We start from the raw sequence: 23,929 nt of genomic DNA on the forward strand, positions 1-23,929 counted from the left end.
TATATATATATATATATATATATATATATATATATATATATAACCACTGGAAAATATACCAGGTGTAACCAGAAAAAGGTGCACCTGCAGTTTTAAAGTTTAAAAGAAGCAATGACATGCCAACCATCCAAAATAGAACGCCCGAGAAAGGAGCATCAATCAGTATTACAGCAGCTAAAAGCCTGCTAACAGCTGAAGGTAGTCATGCTGCTCTTCCATTCAAGTATAGTGTACACTGAGAAAAGATACTGAAGATACACCATCAGCAAATGACAAAAGCAATACAGACAGAGCTTTCTCTTATAATACAAAAAGTCTTTAGCTGAGGAGGCAAATAAGTCATTGGCACACAATAAGTGCACAAAAAAAAAGCTGTCGCACGAGGCTGTCAGCGCTTAGACAACACAGGCAAAAATACATTAGACTGAAGAAGGAAAAACCCATAGCAAAAGTTACCATACTCCTGAGTTCTTGCTTTGCGTGCAAATGAAGCTAGCGTGAAGTTGAACACTAGATTAAAGCGCCACAATCAAAATCTGGAAGTCAATGCTTTAGGAATAATACAAAGTACTGAAGAAGCATGCAAAGAGCATTCCTGTGAAGGCAAATATAAAAAAAGACTGAAAGCTCTGTGGCCCTGAACAAGACAACACCACAACCAATCGAAGAGCCGTTCGGACACACCAGCAGTTCTGGCCAACACTAAAAAGTCACAAAAACATACCTTTAATGCCTTTTTTACAAGAGAACTTCAAAAGAAATGTGCATACACCAATGCCAGAAGTATCGATGGAAGCTATTACTCATATTCAGCTCTTCATTGAAACACTGACAGAAGATACTTGTACCTGGATGCTTAATTACTTTGGTACAACTCAAGAGCGTCGACGCCAAGTGGCAAAAAAATTATGATGGAAGACTACAATGTGATCAAATGCACACGTCAACCACCAACCAAGGTCCTATGCTAGAGTGAATATCGCAAAAAGTCTTGAACGCCTAATGTCACTGGCTCATACTCAGCGTTCTCAATCAAAATCTTGACCTCCCACACAGCATATTATTTCAACAACTTGCCACCTCTCACCATGTCATGAAACAAGCTCGAGTATACACAAACCCTCCTCACCGTTAGGTAGTTAGATAGCTCCACTAGTGCTTCACTCTCGGAACACATAGACCAGGGCCATAACTAGACGGGTAGTGAGGAGGTTCTGAGCCCCTGAAGTATTTTCATGCTCTGACTTTTCGTCAACAATAGCTTAATCTGGGCAAGTTGGTTCATCGTGGTTGTGTTCTAGTAACAGTGAGAGAAGTTCAGGAAGAGACAAAAAGGACAGGAAAGAGCGCTGACTGCCAACTAAATTTTATTGAAGGTACTACGCCCACTTTTTTACAGAGTACAAGAACAGTGCTCATGCACAACGACACATGTGAGACCATGATAATATAATCTTAACTGAGAAAAGAATACTCTCTCTCCGAATGGATGAGTGAAGGTATACTGATGCACTGATCCATGGCCTTCCTGACAGGAAAATGCTTTTACAGTCTCTCTTTCATTTCTTGTTCTTGCTTTTTTCAAAAACAGTGTTTTATGAAACATAGAACTGCACTTACATTCTTTACAGTGTATGGCCATGCGACTACCATAGCAATTCTTAACATTTTAAGCATGCTGTCTTGCTCAAACATTGGGGCATTGCCCAGTTTGTCTTATGTTTACGTTTCCACGTGTCAATAGTATCTCATACACAACATTATATTGGCATTCAGTATACCTATTCTCGTGACGAATGGTGAAATAATGGCTATTCCTGTTGCTTTTTAGTACACACACTTTTGAAAACTTGCAAGGGATGGCAAATAACAAGATAAAATCATATCGGCTCGCTATTTTCTTTATATTATGAAACACCTTATGTACGTACGGTAAAGTATGCAAAGATCTTTGGTCATTCTGTTTTTATTTTGGTCCTGTTTTGTTTAACTTGACTTTCTGCAAGAGGGTTTAGCACACGGGTGTGATGGTGCTGTTGGGATATCCAGCATCCTTTAGTCTTTTAATCTGGTTTTTAAGGCTTACCTCATCCTTGTGCTCACATGACTTCTGAAGGGTGGCCTCAATGCACGTGGTGGCAATTCCTCTGTGTAAATTGTGTAAATGTGTAATTATGTGTTATGATGTACTAAAAAAGATGTCCCAAGAATCAGAATAAGTGACAGTAGTCAAAGTTTTTGTCACTGCCTTTATACAAATACCAGTTTATTTGTTGCCTCCTGCAGTATTTTAGGGCCTCTTATATAGATAGGATGTTTTCTCACTTTTATTACATTTTTGTATTGATGATGCCATATGCTCAGGAGGTAGAATGTCGTTATGTTCTTTCTGATAACTTCTAGCTTCTGAGCAAAGATAATGTTTCAGAAAAATGAAAAAAGGCTAGCATAATATTAAGACATGGGAAGAAAGCAGAGTTTATCAAAAATGAATGCATTAGTTGGGAATGAGAAAAAAAGATGGATGACAGGTCAGTAATGTCAATTAATTTATATTAGGACACATGAAATGTAGCAGAGGGTGGCAGGTGATTAGTTCCAATGAGATCGAGAAATTATCAGCCATAATATGAAATTGGCTCATACAGGACAGGGAACATTGATTGGGCTTCCACCCTGCAGTGGACATAATATAGGCTTAACGCTAACAATGAGCAAAGCCTGTGAAATAAATGCTCCATGAAATGAGCAGTACTGCACAGATTGCTGTGCTAGACTTCCCATTTTGCATGTTTTTACCAGCTTATCCTGCTCGCTGTTCAGACACAAAGCTTCACCAGAAAAACAATGTTATACTTGGTGAGGATAATGCCAGTGAATTCAGTGTTTTATCTACACCTTTCCTTGCTTAAGTCCTCCTCCAAACTATACAATTTTTCTTGGAAATTTTCTGCTTACAGCACACCAACCGATCAAGTGAAACAACTTTATTGGGGTCCTGCAGGACGCGCCCTAGTATGCAATCACCATTTCACTTCACGTTACAACATACTGGTGGTAAAAATATTCTCTGGCAGGGTACAGAAGTGCATGCACTGAGCTAGCTTGTGCAGCGCGGTCTATTCCAGAAAGCTGAACCTATGTTTGGTACAGAATTTTGTAACCACACGATGCTTGCACAGAATAAATGTGGCCACACATAGCAACTTCTGAGCTTTTTTATGAAATGATCTCGCAGTATCTGAAAACATTTGTTTTTTTGTTTACTTCATAGTTCCCAGTGAAATATTTCTCTTGTTCCTCTCATTGAATAATGGCATTTGGTGTGACTAAGGTGTTCCTAATGCCTCACTATGAGATCAGAAAACGATTCTCCTTGAAATTGCTTCACAAGCATTTCTTGAGATATTGAATGACACTGCTTGCACATGTACAAACATTTGCTAGTTTTGTTGAGGGTTGATGATAAAGGGAATCAGTTGGTGCATCCAAGCCGGACAGAGATTGACTGGCCCTGAAAAGGGCCGTTTAGTTATATATCTTGCAGCTTGTTCCAGGTAGACAGGGCTTCATTCTGTAGAAATGGTAACTCATCACACTGGTTCCCCAGCATGAAGAACATAACTTGATGCTAACACTGACTCAGATGTTCTGAAATGTCATAGAGGGTACATGAAGGCTGGGTACATGAAGGTTGCAGTTATACTAACTGTACAGTCAGCATGCTTGTGTGATATGTGCATAGCTGCATCAAAGCCACATGTGAGAATTGCGTGAACAGCTGAAAATCTCAATGGCAGCATAGATTAAGAAGTCTGTCATCCCTTTTTTGCCAGTTTCCAATATCATCCTTCCCTTTTCATGCATCTTCTTTCAATATATCTGGGGTTTTAATTCCCAAAACCACGATATATTAATGCGAAGCAAATTTTGAACATCTGGTGTTCTTTAACATCTTCACTTGTTTGCAGCGCAACACCAGAAACACAGGACAGGGAAGGAGAAAAAGAGAAAGAAAAGACGGCGCCGACTCTGAAAAAGACGGCACTGACATCATGACACGCACATGTCGTGATGTAAGCTGCCCAAAGAGTGGCCTCCTGTGAGAATAGTGAAGAATTGGGAATAGGATCTACCAGTAAGGGCTTTGTGTGCAATTCACAAACAGCGAAAAAGATCCACCAGGGGTGAACCACAGGTACATGGTGCACTCTGATTGAGAGAGAGCAGAGTAAAACAGATGTGCCAGACAGGAGATTATAAATGGTTTTGTCTGGAGCTGGTGCCAGACCGAGCTCTTATTAAGCGTAAGGGAGTATTGAGCGCCAGGCCAATCTGATCCCATTCCTGTGATGGGGTGCAATGTGATGACAGGTGCGAATTCCATTTTCTTTTTTTTCCATGGGTTTAGGGAAATAATTTTTCAGGGATCAGATGAAAATACCTCCGACATACATAATAACATGCCTATTCTTGGGCGTAGTCATGCCTAGCCACCAGATTGGGAGAAAAAGGAATGTTTCCCGAAATGTGCGATAAAGTGTTTGGTGCTACGCCTTGACGGAAGTATTGATAGGTGCTTTGGAAATCGGTACGCCATTTCTGTAATCGTTAAATATGCAACGGCATGTGCCACTGCTAGGGATAGCGTGACACTCCCAGCCATTTCGGGGTAAGCCGTTTTAATCTACATGAAGATGTCAATGAGCCCGTTCTCCATCGCAGCAGTAGCTGTGGCCATTCCTTCAACTAGGCCTACTGCAGCGCCAACTAAACGTCTGCATGAATTTAGCGCTTGTACCGTACATAATAATCAGCACGTGCCTTGGGTTCACTTCGATGGTGTTGTGAATTCATCTTGCGTGACAATGGTTTAAGTTGCATGCGTGCCTTAATCATTATTGCAATAGGAGACCAAGATTTATCGTCACGCATGGTGTTGCTTAGCTCGGTCCTCAGTGTTCGAAGCAGGTTCTGCCTTGTGAGTGCATGAGAGAGGCACAAGAGTTGATTTCTGCTCTGTGTTTCTATAATTCCATAGCCTGTATTATACAGGAAGCGGATAGTGCTGATGTGCGTCAGCTGCCTCGGTGCGCTCTCAACCGCCTGCCTGGTAAGACTGATAGCTCATTCTATCAGCGCCTTGTCGTACTCCCTCCTCACACTGCGACATGTCCTCCACTTGGAGGACATGATGACAGAACAAGATGATACGAAGCCCAAAACCGCAATGTTTGCAAGCCACAACCCGAGCAAACAATTCAACGGTGAGGCCAGAAAATCTACCTGACTAGGCCTGGAGCAACAAGCCAGAGAGCATATTCTTGGCTGGATAGATGGATGGATGTGGCCGTACCCTTTAGATCGGGCGGCGGCTAACGTCACCTAGCCGTAATGCTTAGTGAACTAACCACTAGATTTTTTTTTCCCCTTTAAATAGTAAAGTTGGACGGGTACTTTGAAGCGAAGGGTTTAATTTTCAATCGTGCCTGTACTTTAGCCACCAATCAGATAACCTCCTTCTAGTTAAGTCTACCCGCTTAAAGTCTATTTTGCCCTCCCTGTCCCTAAACACCAGTGCTTTGAAAAACTCTGCGCCATCATCTTGAACTATAAGGTGAATCCCTTTACAGAGCATTGTCAAGTGTTTGGCAGTTTTTTCTTTCTCTTCGCACGCACTGCATATTGTGTCTACCTCTTCATATTTGGCCCGATATGTCTTGGTTCGCAATACTCCCGTCCTGGCCTCAAACAGTAGAGAACTACCCTGAGTATTATCATAGATTCTTTCTTTGGCAATTTCCTGGTTAAAAGTTCGATAGATCTCTAGTGCGGACTTCTTAATCATGCCAATTCTCCACATGTCAGTCTCTGTTTCCTGCAGTTCCTTTTTAACCGATAGTTCTTTCTGGTTTGGCCACCTGCTGTTTTCTAAGTACTTACCAGTCAATTTCCTGGTTCGCTTCCTCCATTTTGTATTGACATTTTTCATGTACAAGTAGCTGAAAACCTTCATAGCCCAACGCTCCTCCCCCATTTCTCTCAATCGCTTCTCAAATTTTATCTTGCTGCTAGCTTCCCTGCCATCAAATGATGTCCATCCCATATCACCTTGTACTCCCTGGTTTGGTGTATTTCCGTGAGCTCCTAAAGCAAGCCTACATATTTCACGTTGCCTAATTTCTAATCTTGCTTGAACTTCTGACCTCATGCACAAGACCGCGTTGCCGAACGTCAGCCCAGGAACCATGACCCCTTTCCATATTCCTCTCACAACATTATACCTATTGTAATTCCACAGTGCCCTATTTTTCATCACTGCTGCATTCCTGTTATCTTTAGTCGTCACGCATATTTCGTGTTCCCTCAGGTACTCGGCCCATTGCTTATCCATACGCCCAGTTATTTGTATTTATCTGTTATCTCTAGCGTGACTTCCTGTATTCTAAGCTCACTACCTTTGTTATCATTAAAAATTATGACTACTGATTTTTCCTAACTGAATCTAAAATCTAACCCATCTCCCTCATTACCGCAGATGTCCATCAACCTCTGCAAATCTTCCTTGTTGTCGGACATTAGCACTATATCATCTGCGTAGATTAATGCTGGTAGTGCCTGATCAATGAGTTTTCTTTGTTTGACTAAAGAGAGGTTGAAGCCAAGTCCCCTTGACTCTAATTTGGCCTCTAATCCTTGTAGGTACATCATGAATAAGAAGGGTGACAGTGGGCACGCCTGCCTAAGTCCACGTTTCACCACTGTGGGCTTGGATACCTGTTTTTCCCACTTTTTACCTACCTTGTTAGTTTTATAGATTTCCTTTAAACGATTAGTGACTCCATCTTTTACACCCAGTGTGTCTAGTATTCCCCACAAGTCCTCTTGAACCACGCTATTGTACGCTCCCTTGAATTTCTGCAGGCCGGTAGGAAGCTTCACAGCGCAGCGCCTGATCTTGTGAAACGGCGCAGCCATGCAGGCAGGGCATTCAATTCCCTCCCTATTTTTTGTATACTACTGTCCTTGTGTAAATCGTAGAACACATAACAGTAATGATAGCAAACAGATCATTGATTCGGGTAGGCTTGGTGTTTTTATTTAAAATGGAACAACGAGGAAGCTGCTGAAGCTCGTGCCTGTATACAGCTGCTTTATATGGAGATGAAACTTTAACAAAAAAAAATGTAATGATAAACAGTAGGCTCATAACAAACAACATTTCTCTGAGGGTGCATGGAATATATGTCCCATGCAAGGCTATGCATTGCAGTCCTTACTGCATTGATTATGTACACGTACTGCAGGGCAAGCAAGTGTATGCAGACACACGCTGACGAAATGACATTTTTTGCTACATACAAACGTGCACCGCACCAAATAAGACGCACGTGTTTGTATAGTCAGGGAACACTCGTGAATATTGATGAAATCACACACCTCGCTTACAGTATAAAACAAACACAATAGCGAACAATAAAATGCGACGCTGTTTAAAGAGGCGGACCCAGGTTACGAGGAGAATTATCAGTATGGCATACACACCACGTGTCAAGCTTTCGCAACATCTAAAGAGACTAAATATGGAAAGTTGCCTTTGTAAGTTAACATGACAGTACCAAATGGAGAAGCCACACGAGAGAACAATTCATCGTGGGCTAAAGAATGTGTTTTAAATATTATACACAGCTTTGCAAGATAATATCGACGAGTTTTACTCGTCTAGGTGTGGGAGGTGTAGGCCTGATAAAATACGATGTTGCTTCAGAGCCTTTCTTTCGTAATATTGCAATTTTATTCAACTCTTTCAAACGCGGCACCGTAAATTTCTACTGGGTGCTCAAACACGGCAAGCAGGTCGCGGGGCAAAATCTTTGTAACATTTTATTACCGAAACAGCGATACTAGCAATGCTTGAGCTGCACTTGCTATTTTCTAAATTGTAACCTCCTCAATCTCATCACTGTGGTCAGGAAACAGAGAGGAAAAGTACAGCAGTAGTACGTAGAGAAATATTCAATTTCAAGCCCTTTAGCAATATCATCTGAAAAAATTGCCAGTTCACTGTTGAATTCTCGATGGAAACAAACAGCTGATCAGGGACGCAAGCTTGGCTTGGCACTGGCTTGGCCGTTCATACAGAGCCAAAAGCCGCTGCAGGAAACTGGATTGCGGATCGTATTGAGACAAAATATTTTATACATTTTTGTTTTCTTTGTTTCATTTCTCTAATTGCTCTTGTGATGGCGTGGACCGCGCTTCGTGATCTCACGTACCGGCGCACTGTTTTTAAGTTTAGTATGGCGCACGATAATACATGATTGCGTGCTTTAATTTAAAAAGGTTCGCGAGTATGGCAGCAACACTGCAATGTCGGGAAGAGGCACGTGGAAGAGGATAGTAGTAGAACCAAGGAGGAGTAGAACCAGTAGCAGCTGCATGCCCGGGTGGAGCGACTGATGCCCAGATGGAGGAATGTCAACCCGATGCCTTTTGTGTTGGCCGTGCTGGCAGTTCCGCCGACTTTATAGAAAGAGACGACCCCGTCGCTTGTCCTCTTCTCTTTTCCTTCGGGCATCAGCGACAACATTGACGGACGACGTGTTCGACTTCACCGTGCACGTGAGTATAGGTTGGTTTTTCATTCGAGTGAATTCTTGTTCAGATTTGCTACTTGTCGACTTCATCCTGATCACCTGTCACCGGCAATAAGTCACATACGTGTAATATTTAGGTGAAATAAATGATAATGCACATTTTCTGCTCCATTTGCGTGACTTAGCTACAGCAGGACATGAGGTAAAGCCTTTGTCGCCTAGCCACTAGCAGGCAAGATCGATCACTCGCATCCTTCAGTTCACGAATCAACGCGCCTGCCTTAAAATTAGTAAGCTGCTCGCAAAGAAATCTTACCGAGGCAATTTTGTTTTCTGTGAACAATGCACCGTAGATTTGTCTTGAATAACAAAAAAAAACTTGAAAAATAAATGTCGCGACCTTTTAGAAAACGCCGTGTCTAAGAGCTAGACGCGGCATTTTGTAAAAGGCTCATTAAATTCAGTATGTTTTCGTAGTTCCTGCTTGAAATTATTATTGTCTATGAATTTCATGGCCCAATCTTTTGCTTTGGCTGAAAATCTCGGCGGCAAAAACTTTGTTCAGTGTCCCTTTAAGGGCAGGTGTAGATGCCATCATTTCAGTCGCAAATCTTTTTGCTAGTCGGTCGGCTGGTTAACAATAAGGGTACTAACTAGAGTTCCAGATTTCATCAGCAACACATCGTCATGGCTTCATCAGATGCTGCATTATATACATTCTATCCTCGTTTTTAAATAGGTGTACCGTATGGTCCACTGTTACAGGAAACAAGCGAGCTCATGGACAGTGAGCCATGTGGTGCTAACTGGCAGCGAGGCTTGTGAATGGAACGCATGCGCATAGAATCGGGGTGCGCCCAGTTTTGTCTGCCATTTCTCCGCCTGTACGCATGACAGCATTGGAAAGCGCATCCGTATTTTAGCTGCACAATTTATCTAGCCCAGTGCCTCCTGCTTCAGGGATTTCCTGTGAGCACAAAAAATGCATGATTTTAATCGTTGCTGCAGTGTTTTGCAAGTTGTCACCGTAAAGCACATCATATTTTTCGCATAATGCTCGCTGCAACTAGCAAGTTTCGATGACTCAAAATGTTGTTCAGGTCTGATGTAGCAAACATTTTAAGCTCGTCCTCGTGACCATGAAATATTGGTTTATTAAATAATGGAAGGCAGAGTTGGTATCAGTTGATTTACAGTGTGAAAATGAAAAGTGCGAAGGACCGTGCCTCGCAAGTAAGCCCCGAGAGCATGAGCAGAGAATTAGCAGATGAGGATGCTCATGCGCTACATTTCCAAATCTCACCAGCACTAATGCTTGACGGACTGCTGGCCACGCACTAGCGTGTTCTTTCTGAAACAGGACTTTGGCCCTGTAAGCAAGTTCTTGAAGGGCATAAGTAAAACGTAGAATGGGCCCCCTAAATGCACCCATCCTTGAACCATTGGGCTTATGAATTAGTGCCCTTTTCAAAATACAACTATTCTGAGCTATAAATTGTGACAGAACAGTGCACGAAGTTTAAAAATGGGAAAAAAAGTCTTTAAATGTCCCCTTTATACATAGTGTTCTTGTGATGTCACTTCTGCCGTTGTCGCCCTCTCCCGCCATGCCCGGGTAACTCCCTGGGTACCTACGGCAGTTCACGTGCTGCAGTGCGGTTTGTTGGGGGCTCGTCATCTGTTGCTGTGAACGATGTGGAAGCATTGTGGTTTTTTGTTGTCTTACTTTAACGAGCTCATTGGATTAGGAAGGCCTCGCTCGTTCACTCGATACAAGACCAGATAATCAAGATGTGCGACACATATACCAGCCACGGCGTACACCGGCTGCCCACCACAACCTATGAGGGCCTATTATCTTGCTTTCACTACAAATTGCCTGGCCCAAAAACAAGTGAAAGCTCAAAATCTCTCGAGCCGCAATTTTAAGAGTGTTTGTGCGAAGCGCAGCTGCTCCCATCGAAAACTAGTCGTGCAGAGCTAGGCAAGTTTACAAGAGATATAATATTATGAATATATTGTCACGGCCTGCGCCACAAAAGTAGCAATGCCCCCCCCCCCCCAAGTGTTTTAAACAGTGCTGATGTTGAGCTTGAGCCTCTTTGATTGCAATTTGTGGAAATAGTCGAGGAAAATATTATACAAGGCAGATAGCGACTTTGCGTGGTGTGTGCCGCGGTAATGCCAGTCATCACTTTATTTTGCGCGTATGCTTTAACACACTTTTCACTTTGTATTTTGCTTTTGTTGTACGCTAATGTACAGTGGAGTCACTGAACATGATAGAGACCGTGTATAGAATTAATTGACTAATTAAAAAAATCCTGACGCCCAACTTGAACCGATCGGCTATACTTCAAAGTGAACTAATATTGTTTCCCATTCTTTATAGTTTGTTTCAATGCAATACCAAATCTCCGCGATCGCCATCACGATTTTAACCGCCTTCCTCGCCATCATGATTTTAACTGCGGACAAGTTTGTATGTACAGTATCTTGGTAAGCTATATCTGTTTGCAGGTAAATACTTGGCTATGGCACTTACCCGTAATGAAGTTGCACCTGAAGATGCAAATATTGCAAAGTTTCTTCAAGTAGCTTTTGTTAATCTGCACCAGCCAAATACGCTGGTACTTTTAGGAAAATCGGAATGTGCGTTCTGAATTTCAGGTTATAACTTTCAGCGAAGAAACACCCTAAGCTCTGCTCCCTCTGCGTGGACTACTAAATCAACTTGCCTCACTAGCAGCTCATAATTTCTCAAACTTGCATCGTGAGGCAAAACTAAACGGGTGCAAGCACGAGGAGACAACATGGCAGTTGTAGGCGATAGATTCGGTTGGTGCCCGGGCATGTTGGTGGCGCATTTCGGAAGTGAAGAAAAGGTGCTGCGAGGTGCACGTGCACACTTTGTATAGTTGCTGTATTGGACAGCAAACTTTTTTTCTTATCTGAGCAGTTTTACCAAAGGAAGCTTCATCATATGGCGTGATAAATGAAGTGAATCCACAGGTTGAACCACACCATAGCCTCGCTGTGCTTTTGCACTTTCTTTAGCTCGCAAAATTTATTTGTACATAGAAGTGACAACTTGCCAGTAATAAGGCAGCACTTGTTTCTTTACCATATGAACATCTCCGGTGTGCTGCTGCCTCAATATTTCAAATTCTAAGCATTTACACCATTGTATGCTAACTTTTCCTTCAAAGTGAGACAAGCCACATGTGTATCGTAGATCAAGAAGCATGCCAGTTTTACGTACTTGCAAGGTAAACATCAGAAATGCACAGTTGATCAAAAATACTAGTTTAATGGTGCATCTACATAGCAGAGCACCTGTGGCACCTCGGGAACAAGATAATGCCACATATGTTACAAGAGATAATTAAAAAAGACAGGGGACGTTCCGTGAACAAATAGAAACAAAAATAAAATGGCACGGTGCAGTGAGCGAAGGCGGCAAGGGGGGGGGGGGGGGAGCCCGTGGGACTTCAGCAGATGAACGTAAGGTGTGTGTTTAATATGTGGAAGAAACAAAAATTCAAAATTTTGGCGACTGAAATGAGGGTGACTTAGTGAGTGCGCTCATGACGAGAGTAAACACGGTTATTATTTTTTTTTTCAAATCTCTTTTGAAAGCCACAAGAAATCTGTATGTGGTGCAGCCTAACAGAAGGTCCGTGAAGGCAAATTATGAATTCGTCGTTGTACCAAGGCCTATTTTTTTTTTTTCATGCGCACCAACCCCGCCGCGGTGGTCTAGTGGCTAAGGTACTCGGCTGCTGACACGCAGGGCGCGGGTTCGAATCCCGGCTGCATTTCCGATGGAGGCGGGAATGTTGTAGGCCCGTGTGCTCAGATTTAGGTGCACGTTAAAGAACCCCAGGTGGTCTAAATTTTCGGAGCCCTCCACTACGCCGTCTATCATAATCATATAGTGGTTTTGGGACGTTACACCCCACATATCAATCAATCAATCATGCGCACCATAAATAGTGCTCAAAATTTAATTGCATATGTTGTTTTCATCCTCGCTGTATTCCGTGCTGTTTATGATGTAAAAAAAAAAAGTAGCACGCTGAAGTGGTGCTGCTTTTGGGCAACAGTTGAAAATGGCGGGGTGCATGAATGCTGAATACTGCCGCTTACAATCAAATCACTCTTGTGGTCACCTCCCACTGTTGCATATTTCACAGCTGCATATTTCCTAGCTAGAAAAATTTGATTTTAGGTGTTTCACGCCATTTTCCATGTAACTATTACACAATTGCACACACTGATCAGCAGGCTTTCAATTGCACTGAAGGACACAGGTGCCATAAAATTCATAGTCGATTCTTTCAAGAAACCGTATGTAAAGGCTGAAGCTTCATGCGTACATACACACACACACACATACCATATTGTTTTTTTTACTTTATGAAAGCTGCGAAGGTCTCATGTGCCTCCAAGCGTAACCTGTCTTATTTATTCTCCATCACCGCAAAAGTTTTGTCAGTTTCAAATAAAAGTACTTTGCGCATGGCCACTTTTGGGTAATCTTTTTGTGTAGGTGTTATTTGAGCAGCCCACAGTGTTTACTTTATAAGCCTGTATGTATATGTTGCATTATAAGGATGCAGAATGTGTGTAGCTGTGCAATATAGATGAAGTGTAAAAATTAAGTGTGTCTATTGTAGTGTTCTTGCAACCAATCTTACCCCCTATTCTAGAACGTCCCTCCACTCAACGCTTCACCTTCATTTGAGATGGCTGATGGGAGCGCCGTCTCTAAGCAGAGAAAATTGCTGCATGTCAGCAATAATCTGTTGTGATTCTCGAGTAGCGCAGCGTCGCTTTCAAACGAGCAGCGGCACAGTGCTCAACTCTGTCAAGTGAAGGGTGAAAGTCGAGTCGGGGAGCGTTTATGAATATGGGGGTTAGTTTTGTTGTCTTGTTAACCTGCCATTAACACTGGATTGATGCTACTTTGCTCTAGCTGTACAGTGCTCTCCAAGGCTCAAGGAGGCACCGCACGGGGAAGGCTCGGAGCAAACCATGCGTGAGTTTCCTTTCATTGTTACACTATGCACGTATTAAGTGATAGACTTTAATGTATGCTATTTGTATTGTGCAAGTTTTTGGGGACATACAACTTCCAACACTTATATGTTCTGACGAAAATCACGCAAGAATGAGAGAAGCTTGTGCAAAAATTATGCAAGAGTGTAAGAAGCTTTTGCAGAAGTCTGTGAAATGAAGTTTTGAAATTTTGTGGCAATGTGTCATTGTACAGTGGTCAACAGTCTTGCTCAGCATGCTTGACTGTAGGGCTCCCGGCTGCACAGGCGCATCTACGGAGTGCCTGATGCATGATGGACCAAATGTCAGCCTGCTCACTGGTGCCTCTTATCCCCGTTTGTCTGTTACATCAGTGTCTCTTGTAAAAGGGATCAACTGTGCTACCTTTTTTTTTTTCGAATGTAATAAGTTCTTTTTCCAGATTATTGTTGTTTTAAGGTAGAGCCTCACATTTCTATCAAATACTGAAGATTCTATTTTTCCTTCTAGATGCTATGAAGTCACTTCTTGTGTTACAATAGAGTGAACACTGTTATGAGAAAAGCTACTTTATGGAGTTAACTCACTCCATATTGACTTAACCACAGAATTGGTGAAAACTACACTCCATTCCAGCTGCATTAGGAATAATATTCATTTGCATACTTCTGTTTCTTTTGTTTGTTTGTTGGCTGGAGGTTTAGAGTATAGGGTGGCCAGAGGGCACTGTGTAGTCTTTCTTCATCTTCCCAATTTTGTGAACATCAATTGATAGCCGTATGGGAAGCAGCCAGCATGCTGAAACAGCGGTGCAAGCATGCAAGATGTTCACCATTGCATGCAGTCAGTTGCTGTGAGCAACCTACTGCATACAATTAACTGCGAGTGGTGAACTAACGCTGCACTATGTGTGCCTCTTGGAAAGCTGCAATGGTAAAGTGCCACAATCGTATAGTAACATTGATAACATCGCAATTTGTTTGTTGAATAATTTTGCAACAGAATCAATGGAGTTTTGGATAAATTTGTGTATCTGCCTGGTTCATCGAAGCTACAGAGTTAAATGCGGTATATACTCGCGTATTATGTTTACTTTTTTTGTCAATCCGGTCATGTGTGAAGCTAGTAGGAATCGCTGGCCTAAAAGCTCAACTTGGAATATATGTTGCAGGCGCTGTCACAGCTGTCTCAAAGCGGATTGTCATTTGTTTGCTAAGCCTGTTCAAATGCCCCCATTTTCTTGAAGTTCTTCCGAACAGTGCTCACAAAAACCAGTTCCCACGACAGGGTTATACCAGAGAACATAAGTACTCTCCAATAATTGTCGGGAACCCAACGTAAAGTAAGATGCAGACAAGGAAGCGCGATGCCAACACAGTGCTGTGTGTGTCGCCCTTCATGTGTGTGTGTGTGTCCATTCCTTGTCCCAGTCTTCTATTGCGTTGTGTTCCCTCCGATATCTAACCAACACACCCAAGCTTCTATGCTAAGTCTTATTCAACGCACTCTTCTGCTGGCTCCCATACTGAATATTGCATGTCGAAGAACTCCACGCTGATGTGCTTAGCGGTAGCACGGTTTCAGTTTTCTTCGGTAAGCTTTATAACAGCAATCTGCCTCGTATATAATTATTGTAGCCTATCACAAGGAACGGTAAAAACGCAATGGCCAGATGGCGAAACCGAAAAAAAAAATGAGTGCGAAAATCTGCCTCATCTAGTTGATGTGACAGGTCCTTGCACGCGTTCAACATCTGTGCTGTGTCTCGGGAATACATTCTTGCCGTGGAAGAGGTGGGAAGATAGGAGGCAAACCTTTAGGCATTTCGGACTACACATAAACAGGTTTCAGTTTTCAAGTTCGATATTGTCACGGGGTCGTGACGTGGCCGAAGACAGGAGACTTCGTGTTGGGATTTAACTCTTTATTTGGGCGAACCTGTGCCCGGTAAACGGAAAGTCCAATTACAGCAGCAGTCTCGCACAGATAGCAGTCTCGGACTGATAGCGGCGAACGGAGCGTCGGCCTTCGATCAACAACTGACAAGCGGCGAAGCGCGTCGGCATTTATACTCTTGCCGTCGAATGTTCTAGCGTTATCGCTGGCGGTGGCGTAGCTTCCAGAACAATCTGTACCGTTCGCACAGTGGGCGTGATTTTATCGAAATGATCTACTACAGTCCGGAACCTTCTAGAAAACTGCAGGCGCGGTTTGCGCTGAGAATCGTGCGGTGTTTTCGGACGATAACAAAAACTTGGGAAATGGAACGTGGCATTGCCCCCCTCTGAAAAAAGGCATCGTCCCGATGCTTTAACTAAAGATGAAAGTACAATAATAATGCAAGAAAGTACAATGAATAAATTACGATACAACAATAATACAAAAAAAACACTGTTTCAGTTTGTTAACGCGCATGAAACGGCTTGAGGCGTGCAACATGGACGACGTCAGGTCGCGATCGGCGTCGTTGAGAGTTCGTGATGCCGTCGGGGACAACCTCGTAATCAAGTGGGCCGAGACGTCGAACCACCCTGTACGGTCCGAAGTACCGTCGCAGAAGCTTTTCACTTAGTCCACGTCGGCGTATCGGCGTCCACACCCAAACACGTTCACCGGGCTGGTATTCCACGAAGCGTCGTCGAAGGTTGTAACGGTGGCTGTCGGTCGTCTGTTGATTCTTGATACGGAGCCGCGCAAGTTGTCGGGCTTCTTCGGCGCGATGAAGGTACTCGCTCACATCGAGGTTTTCTTCGTCGGTGACGTTGGGTAACATGGCATCAAGCGTCGTTGCCGGGCTCCTTCCGTAGACCAATTTGTATGGAGATATCTGCGTCGTCTCCTGCACCGCCGTGTTGTATGCGAAGGTCACATACGGAAGAATGGCATCCCACGTCTTGTGTTCGACATCGACGTACATTGACAGCATGTCGGCGATCGTCTTGTTAAGCCGCTCGGTGAGGCCGTTGGTCTGTGGGTGGTACGCTGTCGTCCGGCGGTGGTTTGTTTGGCTGTATGCCAAGATTGCTTGAGTCAAGTCGGCAGTGAATGCCGTTCCTCTGTCGGTGATAAGGACCTCTGGGGCGCCATGACGTAGGACGATATTTTCGACGAAGAATTTAGCTACTTCGGATGCACTGCCTTTTGGCAGGGCTTTTGTCTCGGCGTAGCGGGTGAGGTAGTCGGTAGCTACCACGATCCACTTGTTTCCGAAAGCCGACGTCGGGAACGGCCCCAATAGGTCCATACCAATCTGCTGGAAAGGTCGGCAAGGTGGATCAATTGGCTGCAGAAGTCCCGCTGGCCTTGTCGGCGGTGTCTTGCGTCGCTGACAGTCCCGGCATGTCCTCACATAACGAGTGACGTCGGTGGTAAGACGCGGCCAGTAGTACCTTTCTTGTATCCTCGCGAGCGTGCGAGAAACACCGAGGTGCCCTGCCGTCGGATCGTCGTGCAGGGCCTGCAGGAGTTCTGGTCGCAGAGCTGAAGGCACCACAAGCAGATACTTAGCCCGAAGCGGTGAAAAGTTTTTCTTTTGTAGAAGACCGTTTCGTAGAAAAAACGACGCAAGTGCGCGCTTGAATACCTTCGGGACTTCGGCGGTCCTGCCTTCGAGGTATTCTATTAGGGCCTTAAGTTCCGGGTCGGCCCGCTGTCGTTCAGCGAAGTCGTCGGTAGTTATCGTTCCCAAGAAGTAGTCGTCATCCGGGTCGTCGGGTGGTGGTTGGTCGACAGGCGCACGAGAGAGACAGTCGGCGTCGGAGTGTTTTTTGCCGGACTTGTAAATGACAGTAATGTCATATTCTTGAAGTCTCAGGCTCCATCGTGCGAGGCGACCTGAAGGGTCCTTCAAAGTGGCTAGCCAACACAAGGCGTGGTGGTCGCTCACAACTTTGAAGGGCCTGCCGTAGAGGTATGGGCGAAATTTCGACGTAGCCCAGATGATGGCGAGGCACTCCTTTTCTGTTGTGGAATAATTTGCTTCTGCTTTGGATAGCGATCGGCTGGCGTAACTAATAACCCTTTCAAGTCCGTCAGCCCTCTGCACAAGAACGGCGCCAAGACCTACGCTGCTTGCGTCAGTATGTATTTCTGTCTCGGCGAATTCGTCGAAATGGGCAAGTAACGGAGGCGTCTGGAGGCGATGTTTAAGCTCCTGGAAAGCGTGTTCCTGTGGCGTTTCCCACTTGAACTCCACGTCGGCCTTGGTAAGATTAGTGAGAGGATCGGCGATGCGGGCGAAGTTTTTCACGAACCGCCTATAATAGGCGCACAGGCCTATTATAGGCAGGCTGGCTAATTATAAAGCAGGCTGGCTAATTATACTGGTGAGCAAATTATGTGAGGATGCGAATTGTGCGAGTAAATATGGTATGTACTGTTGTATGTTTCAGCTCTATTGCTACGGATCCTGCGGATCCAACTTGGCATCCGGCAGCAACAAAGAGAGGTTCTGCAGGAGGTGCGACAGCTGAAGCACAAGGTACGGCTCTTGTCCGTGCCTCAGCACGCCCAGCCAGCACAGCGCCCCTCTGACCTTCCCCGGCTGCCTGCTGGTACAATTGGAGAAGTGGAGGCAGCAGAGGCAGCTGTGCAGAGTAAAGCTGTGGCTGCGGCTTTGGTGTATATTTCTTGATTTTTAATATGCCTATGTAACATGCAGAAATTTAGTACTGCTTTAAGATACTGTGTTTCGGGAAACAAACTAGTCAGGTTATCTCATGAGCCACTGTACTACAGTCGAATATGAATAATTCGTACTCAAAGAGGCCAGAAAATTTGTTAAAATTAAAAGAAGTTCAAAATAATGAAAGTTACCGTAATTACTTGAATCTAACACGCACCTTTTTTTCTGTTAAGAGAGTTCATAAATCGCATGTGCGTTAGAATCGAGTACGAAAAAAAAAAACTGAATATGGTCATTCTATTGGCATCGCCACTTACAAAATGGCCGCCCCCTACGTGCGTCGGCATGGCGCGTCGGTCATTTCTGCCTACGTGTTTCCCATGTGCGGCACTTCATACGTGTGCTGAGGAGTTCGTCATCTTGTAGTACATTAGCATCGACGGCATGGTAGGGCCGACTCCAAAAACTCGAGTGCACCACAATGCTGCTTCTAAATGAAAAGTCGTCGCGTGTGCCGGAACGGACAGAAATCGGGTCGCATCGCGGTCATTCGGAGTTCCCGAAACGTGCGTGCGGGACTGGCGAAAACAAAAGCAGAATATTGTCGACAGCAAAGATTCACGCAAGGCCTCAGTGGACCACAGCAGGGTCGGTTTCCACAAATTGAAGAGCTGCTCTGCGAGTATGTGATTAAGCAGTGAGCGGCACAGCGGCCCATGACGACAGAACTGCTCCAAGTGCAGGCTATGCAGTTAGCCTTAGAAAAAGGGCTAATGCAGAGCCATTTTAAAGCGAGCAGGTGCTAGCTAACGAACTTTATGAAGAGAAAAGGCTTTTCCCTCCGAAGGCGAACGGGCATATGCCGGAAGTTGCTGGAGGAGTACGAAGAAAAGCTTCAGAGTCTTCAGAGGTTCCTCCTAAACTTGCGGCACAACAACGGCTACCTGCTTGGGCAAATCGGGAATGCCGATCACACGCCTCTTTACTTCGACATGCCTGGCACCTCAACCGTCTAGGAGAAGGGGGCGAAGCAAGTTTGTGTACTGACATCGGGCCACGGTAAAACTAGAGTGACAGCAATGCTCTGTTGCACGTCAGATAGGCATAAGCTTCCCCCGTACTTCATATTTAAACGGAAGACGCTCTCAAAAAGAGTCGTTTTCGCTAGTGGTGTGATCAAGCGGGCCAACGAGAAAAAAGGGTGCGCGTTGCAACCGATGTCTTTTTTTTTTTTTTTTTTTGTCGTGGAAATCGGGCGCGCGTTACAATCGAGGGCGCGGTAGAATAGAGTAAATACGGTAAACGAGCGGAGGACTCACCATGCAGTGATGCATGTGCATGGAGAAGTTTTATTCACAAATTACAGGACATCCGTCATTACTTAAAGTAGTCAATACATGTCTGTACACGTTGGCCTTGCAACGAGTCAACAAGTTTTGCGTGCAGTTTGCAAAGCATTTGTACTTCGGCTTCAGTATTCTCCTGGCAAAAGAAGTTGCGCGCGGCAATGTCCAGTGCTGACACTCTTCGAAGACAACTGTGTTTCCACTGTTACCATCTGCGCTGCAGCCGGAGCGTGGCCAGCACATGATGAGAATGGAGGAGCGTCTCCACCTGGAGAAAAGCAGATCGGCATTCGAGAGAGAAACACTCCGCGGCAGCTTTTTTTTTTTTTTCTCTCTTCATGCGCGGTGTTGAAAGGAGAAGAGTCTCTACATAGCAGGAACGAAAAACAGGGAAGCGTGACACCGGCGCGTTGCAGATCGGCATGAGAGAGCCAACTCTCTGCGACTGCTTTTTTTCCCCTCTTTCTCTTCATGCGCAGTGTTAAGAGGAGAAGGGTCTTTACGTGGCAGGGACGGAAAAAGCCGAAGTGGGGCACAGGAATGTCGCAGATTGGCATTTGGCAAACATTCCACCGCAGTCTTTTCTTTCCTTTTCTTCATTTTCTTCTTCAAGCACAGCGATGAGGTGTCTGAAGTGCCACCGCAGGATTGGGCGGGGTGCTGAGAGCATTTTCGGAGCGCGGTATAGCTTTGATAGGACCACAGCGTCAGTTCGAATTAAATGTGTTGGAATTAATGAGATTCGACTGTATTTACTATATAGTCTGTGAAGTCCGAGTGAACTGTCTTAAGCTAGCAGACGATGTAGGCGGCATCGTGTGTTTGATGGGCAGTGACTAGCAATAGCCTGCTTAAAACAGACATTCAGTAATTTTGTTTATTTATCACCCTATTTCGTGTCCGCTGCGGCTCTCTCTACTTTGAGCTACAGTTCACCCTGCCTTGTGTTAGCCGATTTCTTACTTTTTTAAAAATCTAACATGCACCCAATTTCGCAGTGTGAAGAAAAATGCACCTTTGTTTATTGTGATGAGATTTCTATAGCGACAGGCCTCTTTGTTGGCTATCACAGAAAAATATTAACAGCAAATGGTGCGACCATCTAGTGCGACCTTTATTTTTCTATCAGTTTCATCTATGACCAAGATTTGGTCGCTCTAAGGTTGCCTCTTAGTACGCCTTGATCATGTTCATTTATCTTGTTGTGCTCTGCTTACAATGCATTGATTAAAAACATGTCCAAGCTTCTTTTTGAATTCCACATATTTTATCGTTTTTCACCTGTAGAAGCTACTCCTGGTCAACATTCAGGCAAAGACATTGTAACCTCGAAGAAACGTGTATTGGAATTTGAGCACTGTACAAAGTAATTATACTATTTCATAGCTAGAATCAATATTTATTAAGGGTTATAACAGTGTTGTATTTGATTTCATAACAGCGAAACTGCATTCAGAGAAGGACTCTGAAAGGTTCTCGCACTGAGTGTGAGAGGGCTGATGTGGAAACCATTTTAGGTCAAGTGAGTTGAAGTTAGCGTAAAAAAACAATGAAATGTTGTGATGCCCAAAAATTCAAGTTGTTGTTTTCAGTGTCCTCTTCTTGCAGATTTTTATCATGAAAACATTTCGATGTGCTGTTGCGTTTACCCCATCTATGCTTCTTGCATTTTTTTACAGCGCAAGCACCTCCTGCAGATTGGGGGACCTGGCCTTCGAGAAATTGGTGTGAATTCCATGAAGGCTGTATTGGCACATGACGTGCAAGTGCTGTACAGCCTTCATGGCAGAAAAGGGAAAAGGGCCTTTGTGAACCTGAGGCTCTGTAGATTAGTGACAGGTTAGACTTGTTCATTGTTTTATGTGTGTGTACCCTTGTGTATTCTCTGTACTGCAGTGCTTCATGTGTACAATGGTATTTCTGTTCTTGTATGCAGATGTCATCTGCCAAAAAGCAGGGTGCGACCAGGCGGAGGCCCTCAACTTTATTAAGAGGTGGCTGCCAGGGTCTGGTGATCGCTGTAGGGGCAGGAAGCGGCGCTTCAGAGAAGCATTTGTTGTGGAGCAGCCCGATGATCCCCACTCTCAGAGTGCAGATTATCGGCTGCTCGCGGCAGCTGCCTTCCTGCCCAGCCACAGCAGCCAGGGCCTTGACAGCACCACTGTCACTGTGCCCCCAACGCAACCTGACCTGCAGTAGAGCGGGCCTTTTTTAGTTGTGTATATATATTTTTCAATGTATACATTTTTTGTTGTACCAAATAAATAAAAAAAAACAAAGAATAAATAGTCTGCAGACTGTCGGTGGTGCACTGTTCGGCTAGCTTATGCTGATTCGGAAGCACCATCACCATGTTTTAGTTACAAAAAAATGCTCTAAACTATGAATATTCTCGATTACCATGTGGGGGACATATGTGGGGATTGCAAGTGGGGGACATACGCTTTCAACATTTACTTCCTAATGACTTTTTTCGATCTGCTGTACCAAATACCAGTACCAAATAAAGCACTCGCTATTGCAAAAGATAAATTGGTAAAAAAATAAACTACACTTCTAGTGTTAGCAAAGGGAATGAGGTATAAAAGATGAAATAGATCGAGTAACTGCTTTCAGTTCTCAGCATTCAATTTTCTGTTGCCCCAAGTATACAGGGCTGCAAAGCTACAAGAGTGGGTCATCGAGGCATATTGTTTAGATCTTCCGGTAATAAAAATTCCCTACTAATAATGGTTACATGATGGCAAGCCAATCAGTAGCCAATATTTGTCGTGCAGGAAACAGCGGTGTAATAACGGCATTTGATTGGCTGCAATGTGGCCCTGGATTGGTCCAATGTCGGTCGTACATCCGTAGCCAATATTCGTCGTGCAGCAAACATCGGCGTAAAAATGGCATGTGATTGGCTGAAATATGGCCCAATGTTGGCCGAACATTGGCAGCTTTGTCGGCAATACGATGGGCCTTCGTCGGCCCAATGTTGGTTGCATACTGGCTAAAACATCGGCAAAACGTCGGCCCATCATTGGCTTGAACGTCGGCCCGACATTGGAAGAAGTTGCACTTCCGACGTCGGCCCGACGTCGGTGCCGATGTTAGCCGATGTTGGTCCAAGATGGGTCCAACGGCGGCGTGCTGCCTGGGAGAGTTCTTTCGCTAGTCTTGGTGTGGGCATAATACCTTCTTCTTCCTAGCCACAGCGCGGCTCCCTTTGGAGGATTACGAAAGTGTACTCTAGCCACACCTGGTGCGGTCCCGCGAATACGTATGTGCCAGAGAGACCAGCGGCGTTTTACCACGTGTCATGGTGCATCGAGCTATACCACTGTACGCAAGCTGCATATACAGCGTGTGCGGTTAACCTTTCTGGAGGAAGAAGCCATTCAATCCTGAGAGTGGCTTCCTTTTCGGGGAAGCTTCTTCGTGCTCTGCACCGATACAGGCCGCTGCAGAACATCTACGACGAGCTCTTCTGGTCCAACGTGGAGCCAGTTCAGAAAACCATGAACTCGAAGTTGTTATACGTCTGCTTGAAGTTCTTGCTCCTCTTTTACTCTTTCGGTCTCACTCCCAGCGCTAGGTTGGGCAAAGTTCAGCGCAGGACAGAACTTGAAGAGGGCCCTTAAAGGCTTCGAGTTGTCAATCGACGTCTCTGCAGTCTATAGGAGCGCTGCAAATGAGTGGAGGGCCATAAACTTCCAAAATCGGCGTGGGCGTGGCCAGCAACTACTGCGGACACACCTTCGGAGGTGTCTGATTGGGGTCCTCCGGCACCAAATAAGGTTTATTTTACCACTGTGAATGTTTTCTACTCCGTCAAACATGTTCCGGCACCCATGGTGCAAAAATGGAAGCTTTGAAAACTTTATGAACGATAAAGCAAATGAGTAGCATTGGGTGCTTCGTCATAACCGATGCATGTGTGCAATGAAGCGCAAGACTAGGTGAAATGGCTGTTATTCATTAAAACCACATCACTAATTGTATAACAACTGAAAATTGAGAAGCGTGTAAGACAAGAGCAGCATTCCTTCATTTAGTAAAGGGGTTAGCGTTGCGCAGTTATATGCAGGAAGATGGAGGTTCGATGTCGACATTTGGAAGTAACAATATAAATATACCTGTGTACTTAGGGTTCAGGAGTGTATCAAGGATACCAGGTGGTAAAATAAGTTAGAGGCATCTTACTAGGATTAGACACGAATTCACATCATGGTTATTACATTCGTAGCATAAAGTAAGAAAACGCAGGTTTCTAAGTAAGGTTTCCTTTGAAAATTCAGGTAATTCTATAACTGATACAGAGTCACGCGATCCCCACA

At 44.4% G+C, this 23,929-nt stretch overlaps 1 protein-coding gene across 3 annotated transcripts; it reads left to right on the top strand.

The window, feature by feature from the left end:
- Positions 1 to 8,113: 8,113 nt before the first annotated feature.
- LOC142814616 (uncharacterized) lies at positions 8,114 to 21,893 on the top strand. Of its 3 annotated transcripts, none has more exons than XM_075893665.1 (5): positions 8,114 to 8,622; positions 13,584 to 13,638; positions 18,029 to 18,117; positions 21,287 to 21,446; positions 21,544 to 21,893. In XM_075893665.1, exons 1-5 carry the CDS (start codon positions 8,476 to 8,478, stop codon positions 21,804 to 21,806), a joined length of 714 nt encoding a protein of 237 aa, XP_075749780.1. In that variant the 5' UTR covers positions 8,114 to 8,475; the 3' UTR covers positions 21,807 to 21,893. The 3 variants fall into 3 exon arrangements, with proteins under 3 accessions (XP_075749780.1, XP_075749781.1, XP_075749782.1); XM_075893666.1 differs by having other exon boundaries at positions 8,485 to 8,622; positions 13,576 to 13,638; XM_075893667.1 differs by lacking the exon at positions 8,114 to 8,622 and adding an exon at positions 9,162 to 9,566 and having other exon boundaries at positions 13,576 to 13,638.
- The last annotated feature ends 2,036 nt before the right edge of the window (positions 21,894 to 23,929 follow it).

Source organism: Rhipicephalus microplus, chromosome 4, assembly GCF_043290135.1.
Source record: "Rhipicephalus microplus isolate Deutch F79 chromosome 4, USDA_Rmic, whole genome shotgun sequence".
Lineage (NCBI taxonomy): Eukaryota > Metazoa > Arthropoda > Arachnida > Ixodida > Ixodidae > Rhipicephalus > Rhipicephalus microplus.